The 19,782-nt window shown below is 37.3% G+C and overlaps 2 protein-coding genes and 1 long non-coding RNA gene across 4 annotated transcripts in view; all 3 read left to right on the top strand.

Moving 5' to 3' along the window:
- The window catches only part of LOC141898751 (slit homolog 2 protein-like), a 42,771-nt gene extending 30,296 nt beyond the window's left edge, over positions 1-12,475 (top strand). Inside the window, exons 14-35 of the mRNA XM_074784827.1 lie at positions 629-700; positions 2,333-2,496; positions 2,761-2,911; positions 3,103-3,177; positions 3,292-3,363; positions 3,496-3,567; positions 3,651-3,722; positions 3,807-3,878; positions 3,993-4,156; positions 4,301-4,360; positions 4,657-4,786; positions 4,869-4,940; positions 5,042-5,113; positions 5,210-5,353; positions 5,491-5,654; positions 6,098-6,329; positions 6,436-6,575; positions 6,671-6,761; positions 7,081-7,358; positions 7,598-8,068; positions 8,650-8,916; positions 10,254-12,475. Coding sequence (XP_074640928.1) covers positions 629-700; positions 2,333-2,496; positions 2,761-2,911; positions 3,103-3,177; positions 3,292-3,363; positions 3,496-3,567; positions 3,651-3,722; positions 3,807-3,878; positions 3,993-4,156; positions 4,301-4,360; positions 4,657-4,786; positions 4,869-4,940; positions 5,042-5,113; positions 5,210-5,353; positions 5,491-5,654; positions 6,098-6,329; positions 6,436-6,575; positions 6,671-6,761; positions 7,081-7,358; positions 7,598-8,068; positions 8,650-8,916; positions 10,254-10,486 — 3,268 coding nt within the window. The 3' untranslated portion in view covers positions 10,487-12,475. The remainder of the gene's footprint in view (positions 1-628; positions 701-2,332; positions 2,497-2,760; positions 2,912-3,102; positions 3,178-3,291; positions 3,364-3,495; positions 3,568-3,650; positions 3,723-3,806; positions 3,879-3,992; positions 4,157-4,300; positions 4,361-4,656; positions 4,787-4,868; positions 4,941-5,041; positions 5,114-5,209; positions 5,354-5,490; positions 5,655-6,097; positions 6,330-6,435; positions 6,576-6,670; positions 6,762-7,080; positions 7,359-7,597; positions 8,069-8,649; positions 8,917-10,253) is intronic.
- A 1,073-nt stretch (positions 12,476-13,548) lies between these two features.
- Positions 13,549-16,206, top strand: LOC141899499 (uncharacterized). Of its 2 annotated transcripts, XR_012618629.1 has the most exons (4): positions 13,549-13,803; positions 13,927-15,237; positions 15,364-15,889; positions 16,082-16,206. It is a non-coding gene; the product is annotated as an uncharacterized LOC141899499 (long non-coding RNA). The 2 variants fall into 2 exon arrangements; XR_012618628.1 differs by having other exon boundaries at positions 13,927-15,889.
- A 1,324-nt stretch (positions 16,207-17,530) lies between these two features.
- On the top strand, positions 17,531-19,780 carry LOC141900216 (uncharacterized). The gene is made up of 2 exons (XM_074787005.1): positions 17,531-17,709; positions 18,092-19,780. Exon 2 carries the CDS (start codon positions 18,136-18,138, stop codon positions 18,877-18,879), a length of 744 nt encoding a protein of 247 aa, XP_074643106.1. The 5' UTR covers positions 17,531-17,709; positions 18,092-18,135; the 3' UTR covers positions 18,880-19,780.
- Positions 19,781-19,782: the final 2 nt, after the last annotated feature.

Genomic DNA, 19,782 nt, shown 5'->3' with positions numbered 1-19,782 from the left:
ATGACAATTCCAATTTCAGTTTAGAAAACTTGAAATCCATAGTTGATCTTAAAGCGCCCCTCAAATTTCAGTAATTATACCCTCAAAGCCCATCGAATACTCTTCAAATTTGAAAATTGTGGTCCTGTTATATCATATGATTCCAACATTTGATACATTTATGGATTCGATAGAATTACATTGATATTGTTTTTGTTTTCGGACAGCTCTTAAGGGAAAGTGAACTGATGAGGCACTTGTTCGCAATACGTTGCCACTCTTATGCCTTGTTACGAATCATCTTCACTTCTATAATTGGCTCCTTATGCGGCTGTTATTGTCGGTAATTTGTTTCTCGAGGCCGGTCCGTTGTATCAAAGTGTGAACTAATGTACCGCGAATCGGTGTCCTTGATGCGGTAACTTCGCAGTTGATCGGATACCGCGGCGAGAATGTCTAATTTTGTTATCAAATGCTGTATGCTTCTACTACGGGGTGTTGATTTTATATCACTGCTAAGTTGACAAGATATTGATGCTATCCATAGAGTTACTTATGAATTTCTAACCTTGTAGCTGAATGGCAATGATAAAGAGCAAATGTTTGTAATGATTTTCAAAAACGAATTCATTTATTTTCTTTATTGCAGATCGCTTTACGATAACAAGATCCAGTCGCTGGCTAATGGGACATTTGCACCATTGAGAAATATACAAACGCTGTAAGTATCAGAGTTGTTTTATGCTAGAATGCGTGGTAGACTTTCACTATGGCAACTTAGGAAAATACATACGTTAAAATACATTCAAGTTGATTGTTTCAATGGATATTCACAGTAGTCTTGCAATGGACAGATAACTTTGCAAGTTTTAACAAAGATTAGACATATTGCTTACTTTTCATTGAAACTATATTGAATCGTCTGTGAACACCATGATGGAAAAATGCGTTATTCTATTTTCGATAGATAAATGGTTTCTCCTACAGTTCAAATATTTATTTAGTCGTTGAATGCGTCGGTTCTGGGAAAGGACCAGGCGGCGTCGTCGAAACCGGAGATGAAAAATCATCGGAAATCAAAAACTCAGAAATGAGTGGCGCCTCGTTGAAAACTGATATCTTTATTCTCGTTCGAGAGACGTAGGACGCGATTTATTTATGAACGGGTGCGTCGTCGAACGAAGCGGTTTTTATGAACGCGCTCATCAGTCGAGACACACGTGTGCTTACAGCCGAGCGATACACACTCGACTGGCGCCGTTGAAATTAATTTTGCCCACGCGGGGACATCGTCCATATTTTGGATGATCCTACTCGGAACAATCACGGAAAAGACATATTGTAATTTTTGTCGAGTGGCATGATCTATCAGGGTATTATTAACAACTTAATGCCGCCAATAACTCCATTCAAGAGTCTGTCTTTTGACGTGTAAATTCATTTGTTGACCTACTATCGGTTGATTTTAATAGTATTTTTAGGTCAAAGCGGCAAACTTTCCTTAATTGAAAATCGTGTTTGTTTGTGGGAAAATCACGGGGTCAACAGATTTATTTTCAATCGCTGTGGCTTATTTTTCGGTGGATGTTTTGTGTACCCTGAAATAAGGGAAGAAAACTGTGATTTGTATGGGTCTTTTTTCAAGCACCATACCGATCTTAGGTCAAGTGGGCTCACCTGTGCACTTAAAAAAAAACATTTCATATTTAGAGCATTTCCCATTTATGATTTGATAAAACACGTGCAGAAATGCATAAATAGCATTCATTGCATTCTGTAATGTTCTTGCATTTGAAATTGGATATGCAGTTGAAAGACATGCGACCTGAACTGATTGATATCATGTCATCATCACTGAATTGTTACACTTGGATGGGTCTTCCGATGATTGTCTACATTTGCGCATGTATTTTTGATTTGCCTTCAATCCTACGGTTTTGACTTCTATCTAGAATATCCATTCATTACATAGATGCAGCTATCAAAGATTGATGATACTGCTGTTAGAACCAAATCCAATTTCTGGATAGTCCCAAATCCATGGCCCGATTTCATTTCAAAAATGTTTTGGGCTTTACTTGATGTAGCTATGCCCTCTATCATCTAGCCCTCAAGTCAGCCAAATAAAAAAAAAACAGTTCATCTTAATGATTAAGACTTTGCCCATGGTTCGTTGATGATTTACCTACTAACGATATCATAAAATAGCTAGGTCCCAGCAGTAAATTTGAGTCCATACATATCTGATGTACACCTAGTACATGTATATATATATATATATATATATATATATATATACATATGGGTATGTATAACGGGATGTTTGTGATTGGAATGAATTTTATTTTCACAGGCATTTGGCACGTAATCCATTTATTTGCGATTGCAATCTACGCTGGCTCTCCGAGTACTTGTACAGTCATCCAATAGAGACGAGTGGTGCCCGATGCGAGGAACCGAAACGTGTTCAACGGAAAAAAATTGGTCAAATTCGACACTCGAAGTTCAAGTGCAAAGGTTAGAAAATCTTTTTTTACTTGTACACATTTCCTGTTTGCTGTACAAAGAAGCGCTCAAACTAAGGAACAGCTTTTTAAGCTCGCTTGAACTGCATATTCTAAAAACTAAGAATTTAAACGTTACCATCTAATGCCTCCCCGCTCAAACTTTTTAAAACCCTGATTATCAGTGAAAATCCTAATTTTGCGGACCCTCATATTGCATGAGATTGAGCCAGATTTGAGTACGTTTGGGTGTGAATTTCTTACTGCTTTTTTTCAGGCACGGAATTGCTCCGTACAAAGAACGCTGGTGAATGCATGATCGAAACTGGATGTCCGAAGATGTGTTCATGTAAAGGCACAGTCGTCGATTGCTCTGGGGTTCGACTTAGCCGAATTCCTCCGGATATTCCTAGCTACACTTCAGAATTGTAAGTTCCATCGTAAAAGATATTCAGATAGTATGTAGATTACTGACCAGTTCATAGAGAGATGCTGGTCCAAACCTACGTTCCAAAATAAATTCCTACATTGGCATTGACACTCTTCTCACGCTACTCATCATCCTTGCTCACATATGCATAATGTACCCATATGCAAATCTATTTTATGCTCTTTTTAGACGCTTGTCGGACAATGAAATTCAGAAAGTCGAAAATAACGGATTGTTTTCGAGGCTTAAAAACTTAGTAAAATTGTAAGTACATTCTATATCAAAGATTTTATCATTCAACTACTCTGATTTATTGGTCGGATGTTATCGACATTTCTTGCTTCATATGAATCGCATGTTTCGCCATGATCTTTTTAGAGATCTTCGAAACAATAAAATCGACCACATCGATGACAGCGCCTTCAACGGAGCGGAAAGACTTCAAGAATTGTGAGTACCGCCCATAAAACATCGACTAAGTTCGAATACTAATTTCCTCTTTAAGAGATTAACTAACTCTCGTCACGATCATTGCTCGGTGGGTATTATGACGAAGAATTACTCTGTACATTTTCGCTACAGACAACTTACCGAAAACAAACTTCCAAGAGTGACGAATGGAATGTTCAAGGGATTGAGGAATCTTCGTACCCTGTACGTATTATGGATAATCTTAATGAATACATTTTAATGTGTAAGGCGAGTTTATTTACGTATGTTTTTATATTTACTTACAGAATGCTGAGAAGCAACAAGATCACTTGCGTCAACAACGACACCTTCACAGAGACTCCTTCTTTAAGATTGCTGTAAGTTCATTCTTTTTTTTTTTCATAGATTTTATTGCACATATACCATTTTTGTGTTACTGGTAATGGCTATTTCTTTTGCAGTTCGATCTATGATAACCAGATCAGATGTATTATGACAGGCTCGTTCTCGACCTTGAAAGATCTCAATACGCTGTAAGTCTTTTAAAAAAGACTGGGCTACGAGCTACAAGGCTATATAGGCTACAAGCAAAGAGTAGCAGAGCTTTATTATCGATCATTGAGTTTTAAAACGTTGATACATTTTAGTAATTTACTGGCGAATCCTATGAACTGTAATTGCCATCTTGGTTGGATGTCCGAGTGGTTAAAAACCGGCAGTATCGTCACTGGCAATCCTCGGTGTGCAGCACCTCAATTCCTCAGAGATATACACATTCAAGATCTGAAAATGCAAGATTTCACCTGTGAACGTAAGCTTTGATTTAGTATAGCATTTTCTATAAATCATAAGTTGCAATATCATGTAACTAGATTTGGAGGAAATTGTTTTCAGGCTTGATTGATCATCAAAACCACAGAGAACTGTTTTTTATGTGAATTATTTTTCTTTCCAGCGAGTAATGAAATTGGTTGCCATCCTGGTCCTCCCCCTTGTTGCACGAAGGACGCTATGGGTAAGTTTTGAATGTAAATGTAGTTTGATTTCTAACTTGTCTTACTTTCAATTTCATCTTATCACTTATGGAATGTTTAAATGCCAGAACTCCAATTCTATGTACTGCATCTAGCTCCACATTTGAAGTCAAATTAACAGAGAATCTAGAATCAGAGTTAGTGGATTCTCGTTGGGCAAACTTTAAATCACTATCGTGGTGTGTACTGGCTATATGTATTATTAGGTCAGGTTCTGCTTGAGTTAGATACTTCAATGTCCAATGCCAAAATAGTAAAATATCTAAGCCTATTTCAGGCATAGAAAACTCCTGTGACCCAAGAGCTTACTGTCCTCCGATGTGTAAGTGTTCTGGTACAACTGTCCGATGTAGTCAACAGAAGTTGAAGGAAATTCCAAAAGACATTCCTTTAGACACGACAGAACTGTGAGTAGGCAACTCATTTACTTAATTTTGCATTTCATGTAGAATATTGTGAGTTGATGAATTGTTTTATCTTTCATTACAGGTATCTGGATGTAAATGAAATTACTGAAATCAATACAGAGGTTTTTGAACGTCTGACTAAGCTGATTCGAGTGTAAGTTTAGTCTTAATGACCAACCTGTATAGATGATAATGCTGATTTTTTATGCCATTGAAAATTGTTTAAGATTTTTTCTGGTTTACGATATTTTTCAGTGATTTGAGTAATAACAAGATCAAAGATCTGCCTCCACACGTATTTTCCAATCAGACATATTTGGACACTTTGTAAGTACCAAGTATATTCGATGATTTAGACCGAGGTTCATGGGGACCTTGAAAGACATGGGCATCAATCAATAATCTTTTGGGTTGTTCTTCCAGAATTTTGAGCTACAACAAGTTGCAGTGTATCGACAAAACGAGTTTCTACAGTTTGAAGCATTTACGAATATTGTCTCTGCACGGCAACAAGCTGTCCACGATTCCGTATGATGCGTTCAAAGATTTGAAACAGCTAACACACATGTAAGTAAAAGAATGATCTGATTCTTCGAGAATCTTTTTATAAACACCTTGTCTTCACGATTGCGCTACATATACACATATTTCTTTTATTGATTGTGGTCTGAAGCATTTGGTTAAATTTTCTCTGCCATTTTCAGCGCTTTGGGAGGAAATTTATTCTACTGCGATTGCAACTTGAAATGGTTGTCCGACTACATCAAGATGGACTATATCGAACCGGGAATAGCATCGTGCGCAGGTCCTGTTAATATGTTGGATAAACTCATCCTCACTACACCATCAAATGAATTTCAATGCCTCGGTATGTATTTAACAACTTTAATCTGTCTTCTAGATCTAGAAATCAGACTTACCTGTCTCAAACGCAGCCATCTTCTGTGAAGGGTCTATTTAGATTTAATTTGGAATGTTAATATAAACTACTACTTAATAGGAGATTAAGGAAACCCAGTAAGGTAGTTCACATGATGTATTATCAAACAGGGGTTGAGAAGGGGCGGAAGTGATCAAGAACAATATTTCATGAATGAAACAATTGATATTGAAGGAGAATACAATTGATAACAGGCATAGATATCTGAGTGGGTGAACAATTCGAATAAGTTGTAATAAATGTTTCTGGAAAATGAAGTCCCGATCGAACAGCCTTTCTGGGCTAGATTTGCCCAACTAATAGCCATCTGGAAACTTTGACTGCTGTGCCCAAGCTATGTAATAATTAATTTTGACTAAATTTCATCGCAGAAGCTGCCGGGGAACATCCAAATCCGGAAGTGTTAGCGAAATGTAACGTCTGCTACCACAATCCTTGTCATAATGGCGGTAAATGTCTGAAACATGGTTTCCAGAAATATAAGTGCGAATGCGCGCCCGGATTCCATGGGTCCAATTGCGAATTGGAAATAGACGCTTGCTTTGGAAATCCTTGTAGAAATGGAGGCACCTGCGATATCAAGGATGATTACGGTCGATTCCAGTAAGTTATCCATTCTTTTCAGTTGATGATAAAGATATGAATTTTTCGAAACTCATCAAGCCACTGACCAAAAAAAACGAGCTACTAATTTCTATGCATTTTTTAGGTGCACGTGCATGCAAGGATTTTCTGGGGAAAGATGTGAAATTAATGTCGATGACTGCATCGAGAACTTGTGTCAGAATGGAGCTGAATGTAAAGATGTGGTGAATGGCTACGAATGCATCTGTCCACAAGGTTTTACAGGTACCGTCGTTTAAGATATCTTCTATCAATATCAATATAGGGGCCTGATATAGATAAGCAGCTATACTCACACGTGATTATTAATCATTTTCTAGGAGCCTATTGTGAGACGGCGATCAAGTTTTGTACAGAGTTCAACCCGTGTCGAGAAAATGCAGAATGTGTTGACATGAAAACTGATTACAAGTAAGAAAAAACTAAATGTTCAGGCAATAATGTCTGGTGCTTATTATTATTCTTGATAAGCACCACACCTTATTCATCTTTGCACGTTTCATTGCACTGGGGCCTGGCCTCAGCACTTGCAGCTTCGTACATCTTAAAAGCTTGCTTGGTGTCCCTCTGCATATTGTCAATCAACTATTTTATATATTTTGTTATATTATCGAAAATCTAATGGAGAAAATAAATCATATATCATATCAATCTCAGTGTTCTCTGTATAAGTAGCTACGTTGAATTTTATATACTAAACAGTGATGATGATTTTTTTGATTCCGTTTAGATGTATTTGTGCCGCTGGGTACACCGGAAAGAACTGTACAACGGATATCAATGACTGTGCGTCTCACAGCTGTCAGAACGGCGCCACTTGCGTTGACGGTATAGACACGTATTCGTGTATCTGTCCTCCGCGATATACGGGTACTTATTGTGACATCGCTCCCGTAGCGCCGATCAACTACCCTGCCAGCAGTGCGTGTCAGTTCAGCGACTGTCAGAACGGAGGCGTCTGCTACCAGCCCACGGGATCCAATGAATACAAGTGTAAATGCGCAACTGGTATGTTACTTTTGATATAATAAGGACCCTATAAAAATTGATATGTCTGAAATTTACTGTAATGTAGTGATTACATTTTACTTATACTATTCCCATTGCTCTGTGGTTGTGAGTAAAATTCGATTTAAGTTACTTCGATTGCAACTACTGAAACCAAGAATCTCATTTTCAACTCAGATAATTGTATACTTCAATCAAGTTTGTGGGTTATTGATGGTAATAGAGCAATTTCATTTCAGGCTTTGACGGCAAGAAATGTGAAAAGTTGACAAGCGTAAGTTTCAAAGCTAAGGGTGCGTACGCCGCATTGCCGCCGTTGATCGTGGAACCTACGGCCAACATCACGTTCGTGCTGACCACTGAACAAGGCAACGGTGTATTGATGTACCACGGCAACGAGCAACACGTCGCCATCGAACTGTTCCTCGGTCGTCTGCGAGTCAGCTACGACGTCGGCAACTACCCAGTGTCGACGATGTTCAGCTTCGAGAAGGTCGACGACGGCGAATCGCACACGATCGAACTGACAATCATCAAGAAAAACCTGACGATGGTCGTCGACGGGGGCAAACCGCGAACGATCATCAACGAGGGAAACAACGAGTATCTCAACGTCGGGGATGAACCGGTATTCATCGGCGGTCTGCCTCCCACTGTCAATCAACGCGCATTCAAAAAGTGGCATATCAGAGATGGTGCCAGTTTCATCGGTGAGTAGATGTAGTTGAAATTTCAATATTTAAATGTTGGTTAATCATAACTGCCAGCAATTACTAATGAACTTCATTAAAGTAAGATCTCATTGAATGAATAGAATGTGCGTACACAGTAATAATGATAATAATAATGAAAATGATGATTTATTGCCATAATTCCATATAGAATATTCTCTTTGGCTTACAAAATGAGATGCATGATTTTAAAATTGGTAAAACAAGATATAAAAGAATATTTAAGAATAAGTTATGGTAAAAAAGTGAGTCTTCAGTCGAGATTTAAAAGCATCTGAGGATGGGCTAAAATGTAATTGGTATAATATAATAACATCCTGAATGACTCCTTGGGTTGGGTGGATTAAAATATTTTCAACATTGCAATTCTTACAATGTACTTCAGACCCAAAATTTTGACTACAGTAGTTTTAATTAATATTAGCCTATGAGTCTATGGAATTTGACGGGTGCAAGGTAAAATGATTCGAGATGAAACTGTTCTGGACAGTTCTCAAGAGTTTATTTTCTCAAACAACTATTACTAGTGTATTGATGATCATATTTCTCTGCCTGTTTAGGTTGTTTCCAGAAAGTGTACATCGGAGGACGTCTGGTCGACTTCGTCGCCGCGGAAACGCGACACAAGATGACGCCTGGTTGCCATGATCGCAACGAAAACCCATGCAAGAACAATCTGTGTCACCACGGCAAGTGCAAACCGAAAGACGATGGCACGTACGCATGCAAGTGTAAACACGGTTGGTCCGGAAAGCTGTGCGACGTTGGTATGTCTCCTCCAAAAATAATGCATAGCAAACAGCGTATGACTATGAATATGAATGAAGGTACAGGCATCGAAATTTCTTCTAAGCGTAAAATGTTGCATTATTTTACATACATGACAAACATGAAGCTCACTCTTCCTTTCTTAGGCGCATTTTAGATGAAATATGTAGATTTTTAGGCGGTTTTAGAGGCTCTTAACTTAATGAAGCATGCATTAACTGATTATCTGCTTGATTGGTGTCTTCCAGTGGCGAGAATTTGTTCCTGGATGAACCAATTTTTTTTTCTGTAGTAAATTCTGAATGTAGAACGCTTCTGTAGGTATAATCATTCAAGGAAGTGTGAGCTTTGTTTTCGCCATGTATGTACATGTCGCACAACATTATTTTGATTTCTTCTTCAAAGATTCAAAAATAAACACGATTTTTATTTCCTTTTCTAAATGCAATCGTTATCATAATTTAATTGCTCGGTCTACAGCACATATTTATTTGATTTTTGAAAACGACGAAATATACTTTCAACGATTCCTGCACCAAATAGTTTGTTATAAGTAAGCTTTTGCTTGTAGCTTAGGAATGAACATTATATTGTCATTTTCTAACTGTTTTATGTCTTATTTATCTTTGTTTGATTCTTATGAATGTGCACTTTTCTCAACGTTTCAGTGATATGATCTGTGTAAAGATGTTAAATCCCACGCTTGAAGATAGTTGAAAATTGTTTGAAATATTTCATTTGGTTACTACCACCCTGCTTCAGTCTAAAATGATATCTCAAATATATGCACAGTAAATATAATATATATAATACCAAAAATACATGTATTTTTGATAATGCACGAATCACTGCACATAGTTAAGTTATTGGAAGTGTTGACATATTTAGGACTGAAATTTTTGTTGAGATTGACAGAACAGTCAGAGTGAGTACAGATCGAAGCAGATTCAACTTAGGTCTTTCAAAAAGGTTGTGAATTTTTTTTAAATCTAGAAGTGTGGGATTTTATATCTTAAACAGAGTCCAGTTCAAATGCACTCCAAATTAGTTAATAACTTTACCGATATAAAATATACATATTAGAATTTCTGTTATTTCTGAATTAGTACAGTAGTCTTGGCTACAATGTTAAGTATTATAACTCAATTGTCAAATCTCAGAAACCCTAGTTTAGAGTTTGTAGAAATGTATTTCCAGTTGCTCTGACCCCACACATTATAGGAGTAAACAGTTAAAAGTAACCAGTCATTTATTGGCAACGGAAACCATGGAACCATCTTAAAAAGATGTCTACTTTTCCCTTGGTTTGATGCGATTCCTGACCCTGACCAACTGTATTGAAATTTCAATTTACTCTTAATCATCATTTTTCGATCTGCATTCTAAATATTTCCAGCACCAACATGTAAAATCATCGAATCGCGACAGATCTACACGGATCCGAAGACCGGCTGCAAATCGCGTGACAAGGTCAAACACAGACGTTGCACCGGCACGTGCAGCAACGGAACATGCTGTAAGCCGAAGAAGATCAAAACGCGGCGAGTACGTCTGTTCTGTAACGACCGTTCGAACTACATAACAACGATACCGATCATACGGAAATGTGGCTGCAAATCGTGTCAGTGAGACGCTTTTTAGATAGGCGAACTTTCAATCGAAAAAAAAGGCAGTCACCGCCACGATCGCACGCGCACGCACGCGAACTGCTGGGCATTCAAACAGACTTACTTTACGTAACTATTACTACCTACTAATAAAAAAAAGTGAATGTATGAAACTTTCTTTCTGAAAAGCGAACGGATTCGTAGCTCGACGAGCGAAGTGATCATGTGCGTTTCGACTTCAGCGAGGAAATGAACTGCGTTTGAGCAGCATTATCCGATAAGTCGTCGCACAAGTGAACTGTTGTCGAACGTGTTACATAATTTCACGCGCGAGGAACGCGAAAATTTTGCGTTCGTTCGGTGTCGTCAAATACTTGTTTTTATCAACACGAGAGAGAGATAAACGGAATCTAGTAGGAATAAAGAGAACAAACACGCACACAGCTATTCTTGGGAGAAAACTTCCTCGACATCGATCATCATTTTCGAGAGAGAGAGAGAGAGAGAGAGAGAGAGACGGATGAAACGAAAAGAGGAAAAAGAAGTATACATATATGAAGTTATGTATATGAGCAAAACGTACGCATTTCTTTGTCTTTTAGTCCTATTATGAATTACCTCTCCATAGAAATTGTATGCCGTACGTCGTATATCGATAAAATGATTGTAACGTGTATTGTAATTTTAACGTTGATATTGTAACCTGTAAATTTAGATATGATAACATGGAGAAAGTGTTATGATTTTAGGATGACTACTACTACTACTACTACTAATACTACTACTACTACTACTACTACTATTACTACGTTTGCACACTGATGAAATTCTTTGATTATGTTATCGCAGCCTGAACTTACCCCTTCTCCCCAAACAAATGAAACTGTATCACAATTCTTCCAATTCTTGATCACTGTGGAGGTCTACTAGGGCATTTTTGATTGAAAGTAAACTAACAAAATTAATTCAACTACAAAGATCAGACGTTTTGTTCCTACACTAACAAAATTGATCATCAAGACAAGACTTCCTACTTTCGGTAAATGTCACGAAGGGGTGGTTTTTGGCTGCGGGTTGGTACCTGCATAACAGAAATTGATGTATAATTTCGTTAAGTTAAATGATATTGCTGAAGGAAGGAAATGTTAAAATCCTTTAATGCGAGTTAACCACTTAAATGATTTGAAACTTTTGATGAAAGCGTTTGAGTGGAAATTTTTGAGAGAAGTTGAGAATTAAAGAAAAAAAGTTGAGATATTTCAATGCAATTCAAAATACCAATAGAATTCAATGGTTAAAACGTTTGATAAGGATTTTGATCTTCTGCACTTCGATATGGAATTGTACTACATGATATATACATAATCCGATTTGATTGCCAGTAAACTGAACTACTAATTTCATCAGCTCCAAATAATCTGGTTTGCTTTATGAACCAAGCAACTGGTTGCGGAGATTGACTGACTTCAACTTTCAATTTCTACCGAAAATAACAAATCGCTTCTGAATAAATTGTTGTTGAAAATGGTGCAGATGAAAAGTGAAAAACATTGTACATAAGTTATATTAGTATATTTTAGAAAAAAAAAACTGTAGCTTGTTATTGACGATAAATGAATAATGTTACTTGAACTAATAATTGAAATAACCTAAAAGAGCATCTGTCTAAGTTTCTTCGTTCTACTAATGTATGTTAAGAATCATCATTGAAAAACCTGAAGTTTGGATGATACGATGAAAAAGCATAAATTGACTAAAAAGTCCAATTGATTCTCATTCAAATTGTGGATTGTACGTCGTATAATAAAATAATGTGTGTTTACCTACGAATACTCCAGTTGTACAAAATTACATCATCTATAGTAATCTTAATGATAAATGATTAATTATATAGTAAAATATCAGGTGCTTGTGTGTATATATATATATATATTATAAACATCGTATAGTTGTTCAAATTGCTGCCTTGCGCAATGATTAACTAGGAATTACGATACATCTCTTCTAATAAAAAATGTGTAATAAATACTATTTCTTGTCTAGTTTATTTGTGAATGATTAGTGATGGATAGATGGCTTCTGCGTGAGGGTGGTTATTAGAGGATAACCAGGGGTGTCCCAGGTTCGAGCCTAGTCTATTATTACTCATATTGGCATCTGAGGTATGTATCTAAGGTAGATACATGTATAAACCAAATATCAAGAAAATCCATAGGAGCGTCTTCAAAACTTCCCAAAATAACTGGATTCCGTCTACCGACGGACGGACATAAGGCCAACGGATGAAAAGTGGAACCCGAAGTAAGCTAAGATGATTTTTTAGATTTTGGAGGATGAATTGGCAGAAACTCAAGACGCGATAATCGAAAGAGAAAGTAGATCTTCCGGAAGAGCACAATCGAAAAGGGCCTTCGCTTGGACAATCTGCTCTGAAAGCATGAAACATATCTATGGATATCTCTATCCATATCTGACGAGATTAATGTGTTTCGCTATGCGTTGTATGATGGTCGATTCGGGCCTTAAGCTTAATTTTATACAAGACGAATTTTCTGTATAAAAGAAAATCCGATTTGGCGAGTTAAAACATAGATTTTCTTGATTTAAGTAAGTATGTCCCCACACGTACTGCATCACAGAGCCACTGTAGATCAATAACTGTGATATTCCCACGAGGGAATGTGATTTCATGTATGTATTTACTTCTTCAAATACTCAAAATTTCAATTTTAACAGTATAGATGTGTCATAAATCGAGAATGGAGAACCTTCGTAGTTACTTGGTGTCTACAATAAGCTGTCTACATAAACCACGAAATAAAAACAAAACTGTAAACATTTTCCATCCCAAACTGGCTTGCACGCGTATCTATCATAACATGTACACCGATCTGAAAGAAAAAGTTGCAGGATACACATTGAAATATCAATCGTACGTGCAAGTATTTCATCATCGAAGATTTTTATGTTAATCTGATTTGCCATATAGATATATGTAATCGTGTAAATTTGTCAGATGGATCTCCAGGAAATGGTCTCAAAAACTATATAAGTATATGATTGTACATTAACCTGCCATTTTCATTTTTGGTACGTCATCATCTGATGAAAAATGAAGTATTTTTTTATCGTTCTTTTGGCTACAGTAGCTCTGTCATTGATTCCCAGCATCGAAGCAGAGGCGACGACCTACTGTTACATATACCACGGAATTTCGGGAATATGCAGGAAAAGTTGTCAATCCAATGAAAGAAGTGTTTTCGGGCATTTTCAATGTAACGGCCAAATCTGCTGCGTTGGGTAAATTTCGGAAATCGTGGATTGAAGAATGTATAACACGTGAGTTGTCCTTGCTGTGTTCTTTTCAAGGCACCAAACTGACTCTTTTCTTCATATTTTCGTCATCTTTCGTCAAGTTTTGTTTTTCTAATTATATATACTGTTTTTGTTTTAATTTTCCAGTTCTCGACAACTGCAATGATTAATTAGGAATTACGATACATCTCTTCTAATAAAAAATGTGTAATAAATATTATTTCTTGTCGAGTTTTTTTGTGAATTAGTGATGGATAGATGGCTTCTGCGTGATTGAAACAGGGGTGTCCCAGGTTCGAACCCAGTCTATTATTACTCATTTATTGGCAGCAGATGTATCTAAGGTAGTTACATGTATAGACCAAATATCAAGACAATCCACAGAAGCGTCTTCAAAACTTCCCAAAATAACTGGATTCCGTCAACGGACGGACGGATGATTCGATATTTCGGATTTTAGAGGATGAATTGGCTCCAGACCCGGTTATCGAAAGAGAAAGTAATCTTCCGGAAGAACACAATCGAAAAGGGACTTCGCTTGGACAAGCATAAAAAATATTACATATCTATGGGTATCTCTATCTATATCTGATGTGAATAGCGTGCTTCGCTGTGGTACACGAATGAAGGATTCGGAAAAGACGAGTTTTCTATTCAAAAAATCCGTTTTGGCGAGTATCGATAAACCCCGAAAACATTAGTATATCCCCACACGTACTGCAATATTCACGCAAAATTATCGCACAGCGCCATCGTAGGTCAATAACTGTGATATTCCCACGAGGGACTGTGATTAGATTTTATACATGTATATACTTATTTATTCAAACACTCAAAATTTCAATCTTTACAGTATATGTAGATATGTGTATAATTCATGAATCGAGAATCGAGAACCTTCAGAGTAACCTGTTGTCTGCAAGCTGCTTCAAGACGAATTGACGCAGAAGAATGATGAACAGAATGAAAGAAAAAATTGCAAGATATATATTGAAATATAAATCTATTTTTTTCAGCGGAAACCTTGGACAGGAAAAATATCCTTGTACGTACATTATCCTTGTACGTATTTCATCATTGCAGTTTTTTAATGTTTATCTGATTTGTCATTAGATATATATATAATCGTGTAAATTTGTCAGATGGGTCTCAGGAAATGGTCACAAACTATAAGTATTCGATTGTATATTTGTAACCTGCCATTTCATTTTGGTACGTTATCATCTGTTGAAAAATGAAGTATCTTTTTATCGTTCTTCTGGCTGCTTCAATGATCACCGGCATCATGGCAGAGGCGACCACCTACTGCTCCATATATCACGGAATTTCGGGAATATGCAGGAAAAGTTGCCAATCAAATGAGAGTGGTGTTTTCGGGGTTTTTCAATGTAACGGCCAAATCTGCTGCCTTGGGTAGATTGTGGAAAATGTTGTGGATTTTAGAATGTATACATACACGTGAGTTTCTTTTCAAGTCACCAGACTGACTCTTGTTCTTTCGTCATCTTTCGCCCCGCCCCTTTAACCTTACTAAAGTTTACCGTCGTTCAAATTATTTCTGTATACTTTTCTTTCTTTTTCCAGTTCTCGACAACTCCCAAAAATATCGTTTTCAAGAATCTACAATTTGCATATGAATCATGCCTTCCAAAAACGGAATGAAGGGTCTGAATGAAATGCGACTTTCACTGATTTTGTTTTCTTTATGTACAATTCGTGTGGGACTGTGGCAAGCTGTCATGAATAGTCCATTTTATCACCAGACCATATCACAAATTGATTCATTAGCAGTATATCAAGACAAATGTGAAAATTATCTCTAAAATGCATGTGACCTCTACGGCTGTTTCAGTAATGAAGTCCCATCATATATTTATAAATCCCCAATATCTAATTTTGTTTTGTTTTGTTTTACGTTGACCCATCACAGACATGAAGTTCAAATTGGTCCTCGTCTTCGCTATCGTGGCTCTTTCGATGTTGGCCGATACCGATGCGTGCTACATCTATCACGGGGTTTACGGTGATTGCAAGGAGAATTGCTTGCCCGAAGAGCACGCGGCATTGGGCCTATGCAGTGGTGGACTAAAATGTTGCTACACCATACCTTGTGAGTTTTTTTAAACTTTAAATGCAGTATATGGTGTTCACAAAGCACTGGCAGCGGTTGTCTCCCCAGAGATCTTCATCGCTCTACGATCCTAGTGTACCTACTGTAGTACATCAAACACTAAGGTTCTTTTGGCGAATATGGCAATATCTACATAAAGCAAATATATTTCATACGAATTATTTATTTCAGGGGAGCACCGGGATAACCGCCAATGATGATGCTGAATTAAGAATATTCAATTACATCGTTTAATTGAGTCTTAAATGGATGGAAGTGTGGAAACATCAAATATAAATATGTTATTATGAGAATAATTCACTTCAATTCATATCATATACAATATTTTGACGCTGTAATGGTGGTACAGAGCTATGCAAGAAAAATTCAGAAGAATGGCTAATAGTCTTTAACCGAAACGTTGCGCAAATATATATACTCATCTATTCAAGTTTTTCGTTTTGGCTGAATTTATTGTGGGATTTCTCTCGTCATCATCTTACACGGATATTGTGTATCTTCTCGTCTCTTCGGAAGAATTTGTTTCTATTTTTCCTATTTTTCGAGAATAAAAAAGTTTCAAACCCATATCTTGAAAGTGTTGCGTTACATCATTTCTCGTGAATATCAGTTGATATTTTTGTGTTCTCTTTCGAACTCGTGTTCTCCTTTTTTTTAAGCGGCAGACCGGCCCATGAGAATAATAGATAATAGCTTTCACTGTAGTTTTGTCAGAGGCCTATCTACGATTGGGATTGACTTCTAATAGTATAAATCCATAAGATCAGGACAACATGACAATTTGACGGATAAAAATGAAACTTTGATGGGAAAAAATTTGATGGGTTAACTTGATCAGGGAGATGGGATGTGCCCACCTGCCTTATGCCACTGCCTTATAGTCGGGCGTACTTCTGTGGTGGTTGTTTGCGGTTTGGTTTTGGTTGCCGGTTGTAGACTGGGTTTTGCGCTAGTGCGGGCTGGAGCGGTGATGCCCGGGGTGTGCTATGCGCTCTGGGCCGTGTGTAGTTCCTGTGTCAAGGGTGGGTGTGCCATGTTGTCTACCGCCGATAGACTACCAGGACTGCCCTAGCTATTTATTGTCTTCTGTGGACAGGAGGGCGCTGCCCAGCTGGAGTCTGTAATGCAGCCCTCAGCGACGGCGTAACCCCCATTAAGCCAATGGAACATCGAATTTAGCGTTATAAAAGAATGGCATTTTCATTGAATTTGAGTTAGATTGAGCAAACTTGTTCACTGAAAAATGTTGGTGTAATCGGTTAGAGGAGCACTCAGCCTTGCATTATATAAACGTTCGGCCGGGATCATAACGCGGGCCGCCGCGGTCGTAATTCTGACAAAATTGAAACATTGAATTTAACGCAATCAATTAGTGCAATGAAAAATACACCTTTTTTTCTCAAAAAAATGACATTGCGGTTGTGTTTTGGTCAGCAGCACGAAAAGAGCTGCCTCTAGTAGAATCGATTCTGAGGAGAATTGTCTTTTCGGGAAAAGAATTTTGACAATGAACTTTTTCTGCTAATGCAATCCACGTTGAATGGGCCTAATACTTCACATTTTTATTCTTGTTTTTTCTTTGAAGTTTATATTTAATGTTGTTTTTCTTAAATGGCTATATTGTACACAATCCGGATGTATAGTGTGTAACATAATGGGATAAATAAAGTTTTGAATTAAATTGACTCGTTCTATACCGCCCTCTACATTGCCGACATCTTGAATTGGTGTCCTGGTACACCGTCGAACAACCCTACAACAGAAATTGGTTAATCTTTTTGTTTTTAAAGTAATTTTAGGTAAGTTAGCGTCTCCTTCTCAATATCCTCATATTTCGCACATTCGTATTGATTGAATGGATAAGGTCTCACAAAGAACCTTGAGGTATGTATCAAGTTGGGACAGTTCGGCGGTGGACATGGTGGATACAAGATTTTCGATAATCGATGTCATTCATTGAATATATATATTGATTACGTCATGACTGACAGTGGACACGGGTCTTCTTCGGTCCTTCATTCATGTCATTGGATTTCAGGGTTAAGCTGATAGAGAGTTGAACATTTTTAAGCTGAATAAATGCAAAAATTAGGAAATATACGTTCCTTTTTAGCTTTTTCTTTTCTTACCATTTCTTTTTTCAGTGCTAACTTCTTATCTCGGTGATCCTTCTTTTTCCAGGTCAGTTAAGATGCTTACTACGGCATTGCAGCATTAAGAAAGAAATGATATCTTCGAAGGCTGTCGATTCTTGTCATCGAACGAGGAGAATGTCAACCGGAATCACTTGGTTTTCGAGGCGGCTTCTTGATATTGACAATGTCGGAAAAAGAAATTTATCTAAAGCGATATCGGCCGTTCCTTTGTTATTTATGAAACGTCCGCGACGACAATTTGACGAGGAACTTCATTTTCTACCGCAATTCAGGAGGCTCATTTTGACGGGCCATCAAAACCCTACGTACTATTACGACGTCTTGCACATTACGCCCAAGGCGACCCACAAACAGATCCGCGACGCGTATTACAAACTTTCGAAAATATTTCACCCTGATATATCGACGGACAAAAATAGCGGTTTGAAATTCGCCGAGATATCCGCCGCGTACGAGGTGCTCGGCAACAAACGTCGACGAAAAATGTACGATCGCGGGTTCCTGGATCCGACGAATACGCCGGGCGAGTCGAAAGTCGAAGAAGACGACGCCGACCCGCGTACGAACTTTCACCCGGGCGGTTTCAAAAAACATACGCAGCCACCCCCAACCGGAAAATCGCGTATATACGACTTCGACGAATTCTACAGGCAACACTATGGCGACACGATTAAAAGGAATCACTATCATAAAGAGTCGGCCGAACGATTCAGACAGGACGAATTAGAAACTCGTAGAGATAGAGTGCGTGGTTTTACGTTGTCGCTTTTTTTCATGATAATAGGCAGTTTTCTATACATGAACGCTAGGTAATTATAAATAGGTATATTAGGCTCTGTAGCAATTTAAAATCAGTTGTAGGTGGGTTTATCTTAAGCTGTTTTTATTTCGATTTCACATGAACTAATGGAAGAAATAACATCAATTTATTAGTTAAACTCTGTTCTCTAAAACAACGGCATCCAGGTGTTATTTATCTGCCTTGATTCAATGAAATATTACCATAGTTAATTTTCTGACACCCTCAATTGTGATAGTATGTAATCTAATTTTAAATCTGTGAAATGTATTAAATTAAGATACCAATCCATTGATGCAAGTATCATGAGGTGACAATCTCTCCATGAGGTGGCTGAGTTAGCTGATTTTGTGAATGTTTTTAATTTCAAAATATAAAATAGAAATTTTTATTTAAAGCATCATTATTTTAGATGTGATATGGTCACTGGCATTAGCTTTTTTTAAGTTGATTAGTACATCATGTGTTTGTACCTAAAACTTAAGGCAGAGATGACATTAATGGTTATGCCATCATATTTCAAGACAATGTCCATCTTCCTACATCTGTTTTGACTAAAGCTGCAGTCCGTCAACAATTGATCATTCGATTTTTATTAGCAATCTTTAGACACTCTTGACTTAGGATGTACACCGGTATCTATCTTATGGAAAGTCATTGTCTGTGGTTGAAACTACATTGGACAAAGATTCTGATGTTTTATTGCTAATATTTCGATTATTAAATGTCTTTCAAATGCACATTGTTTTTAGATGAAAGCTCAGGTTGTTGTGAATCTTAATTTTAACAAAAGAAGGTTAATGCATTGTAATTTTAACGTAATTGTTTTAATAAAATGTACAATGGAATGATTAATTCCAATATCTTACCCTTGTACTATACTCTCCGACCAGAATTCAAGCCGATTTAATCTAAAT

The sequence above is a fragment of the Tubulanus polymorphus genome, chromosome 2, assembly GCF_964204645.1.
Source record: "Tubulanus polymorphus chromosome 2, tnTubPoly1.2, whole genome shotgun sequence".
Lineage (NCBI taxonomy): Eukaryota > Metazoa > Nemertea > Palaeonemertea > Tubulaniformes > Tubulanidae > Tubulanus > Tubulanus polymorphus.
This window is presented reverse-complemented; position numbering and strand designations above follow the sequence as displayed.

Coding starts and splice junctions, on each gene's coding strand:
- LOC141900216 (XM_074787005.1), top strand. CDS start 18,136: ATGATATCTTCGAAGGCTGTCGATTCTTGTCATCGAACGAGGAGAATG.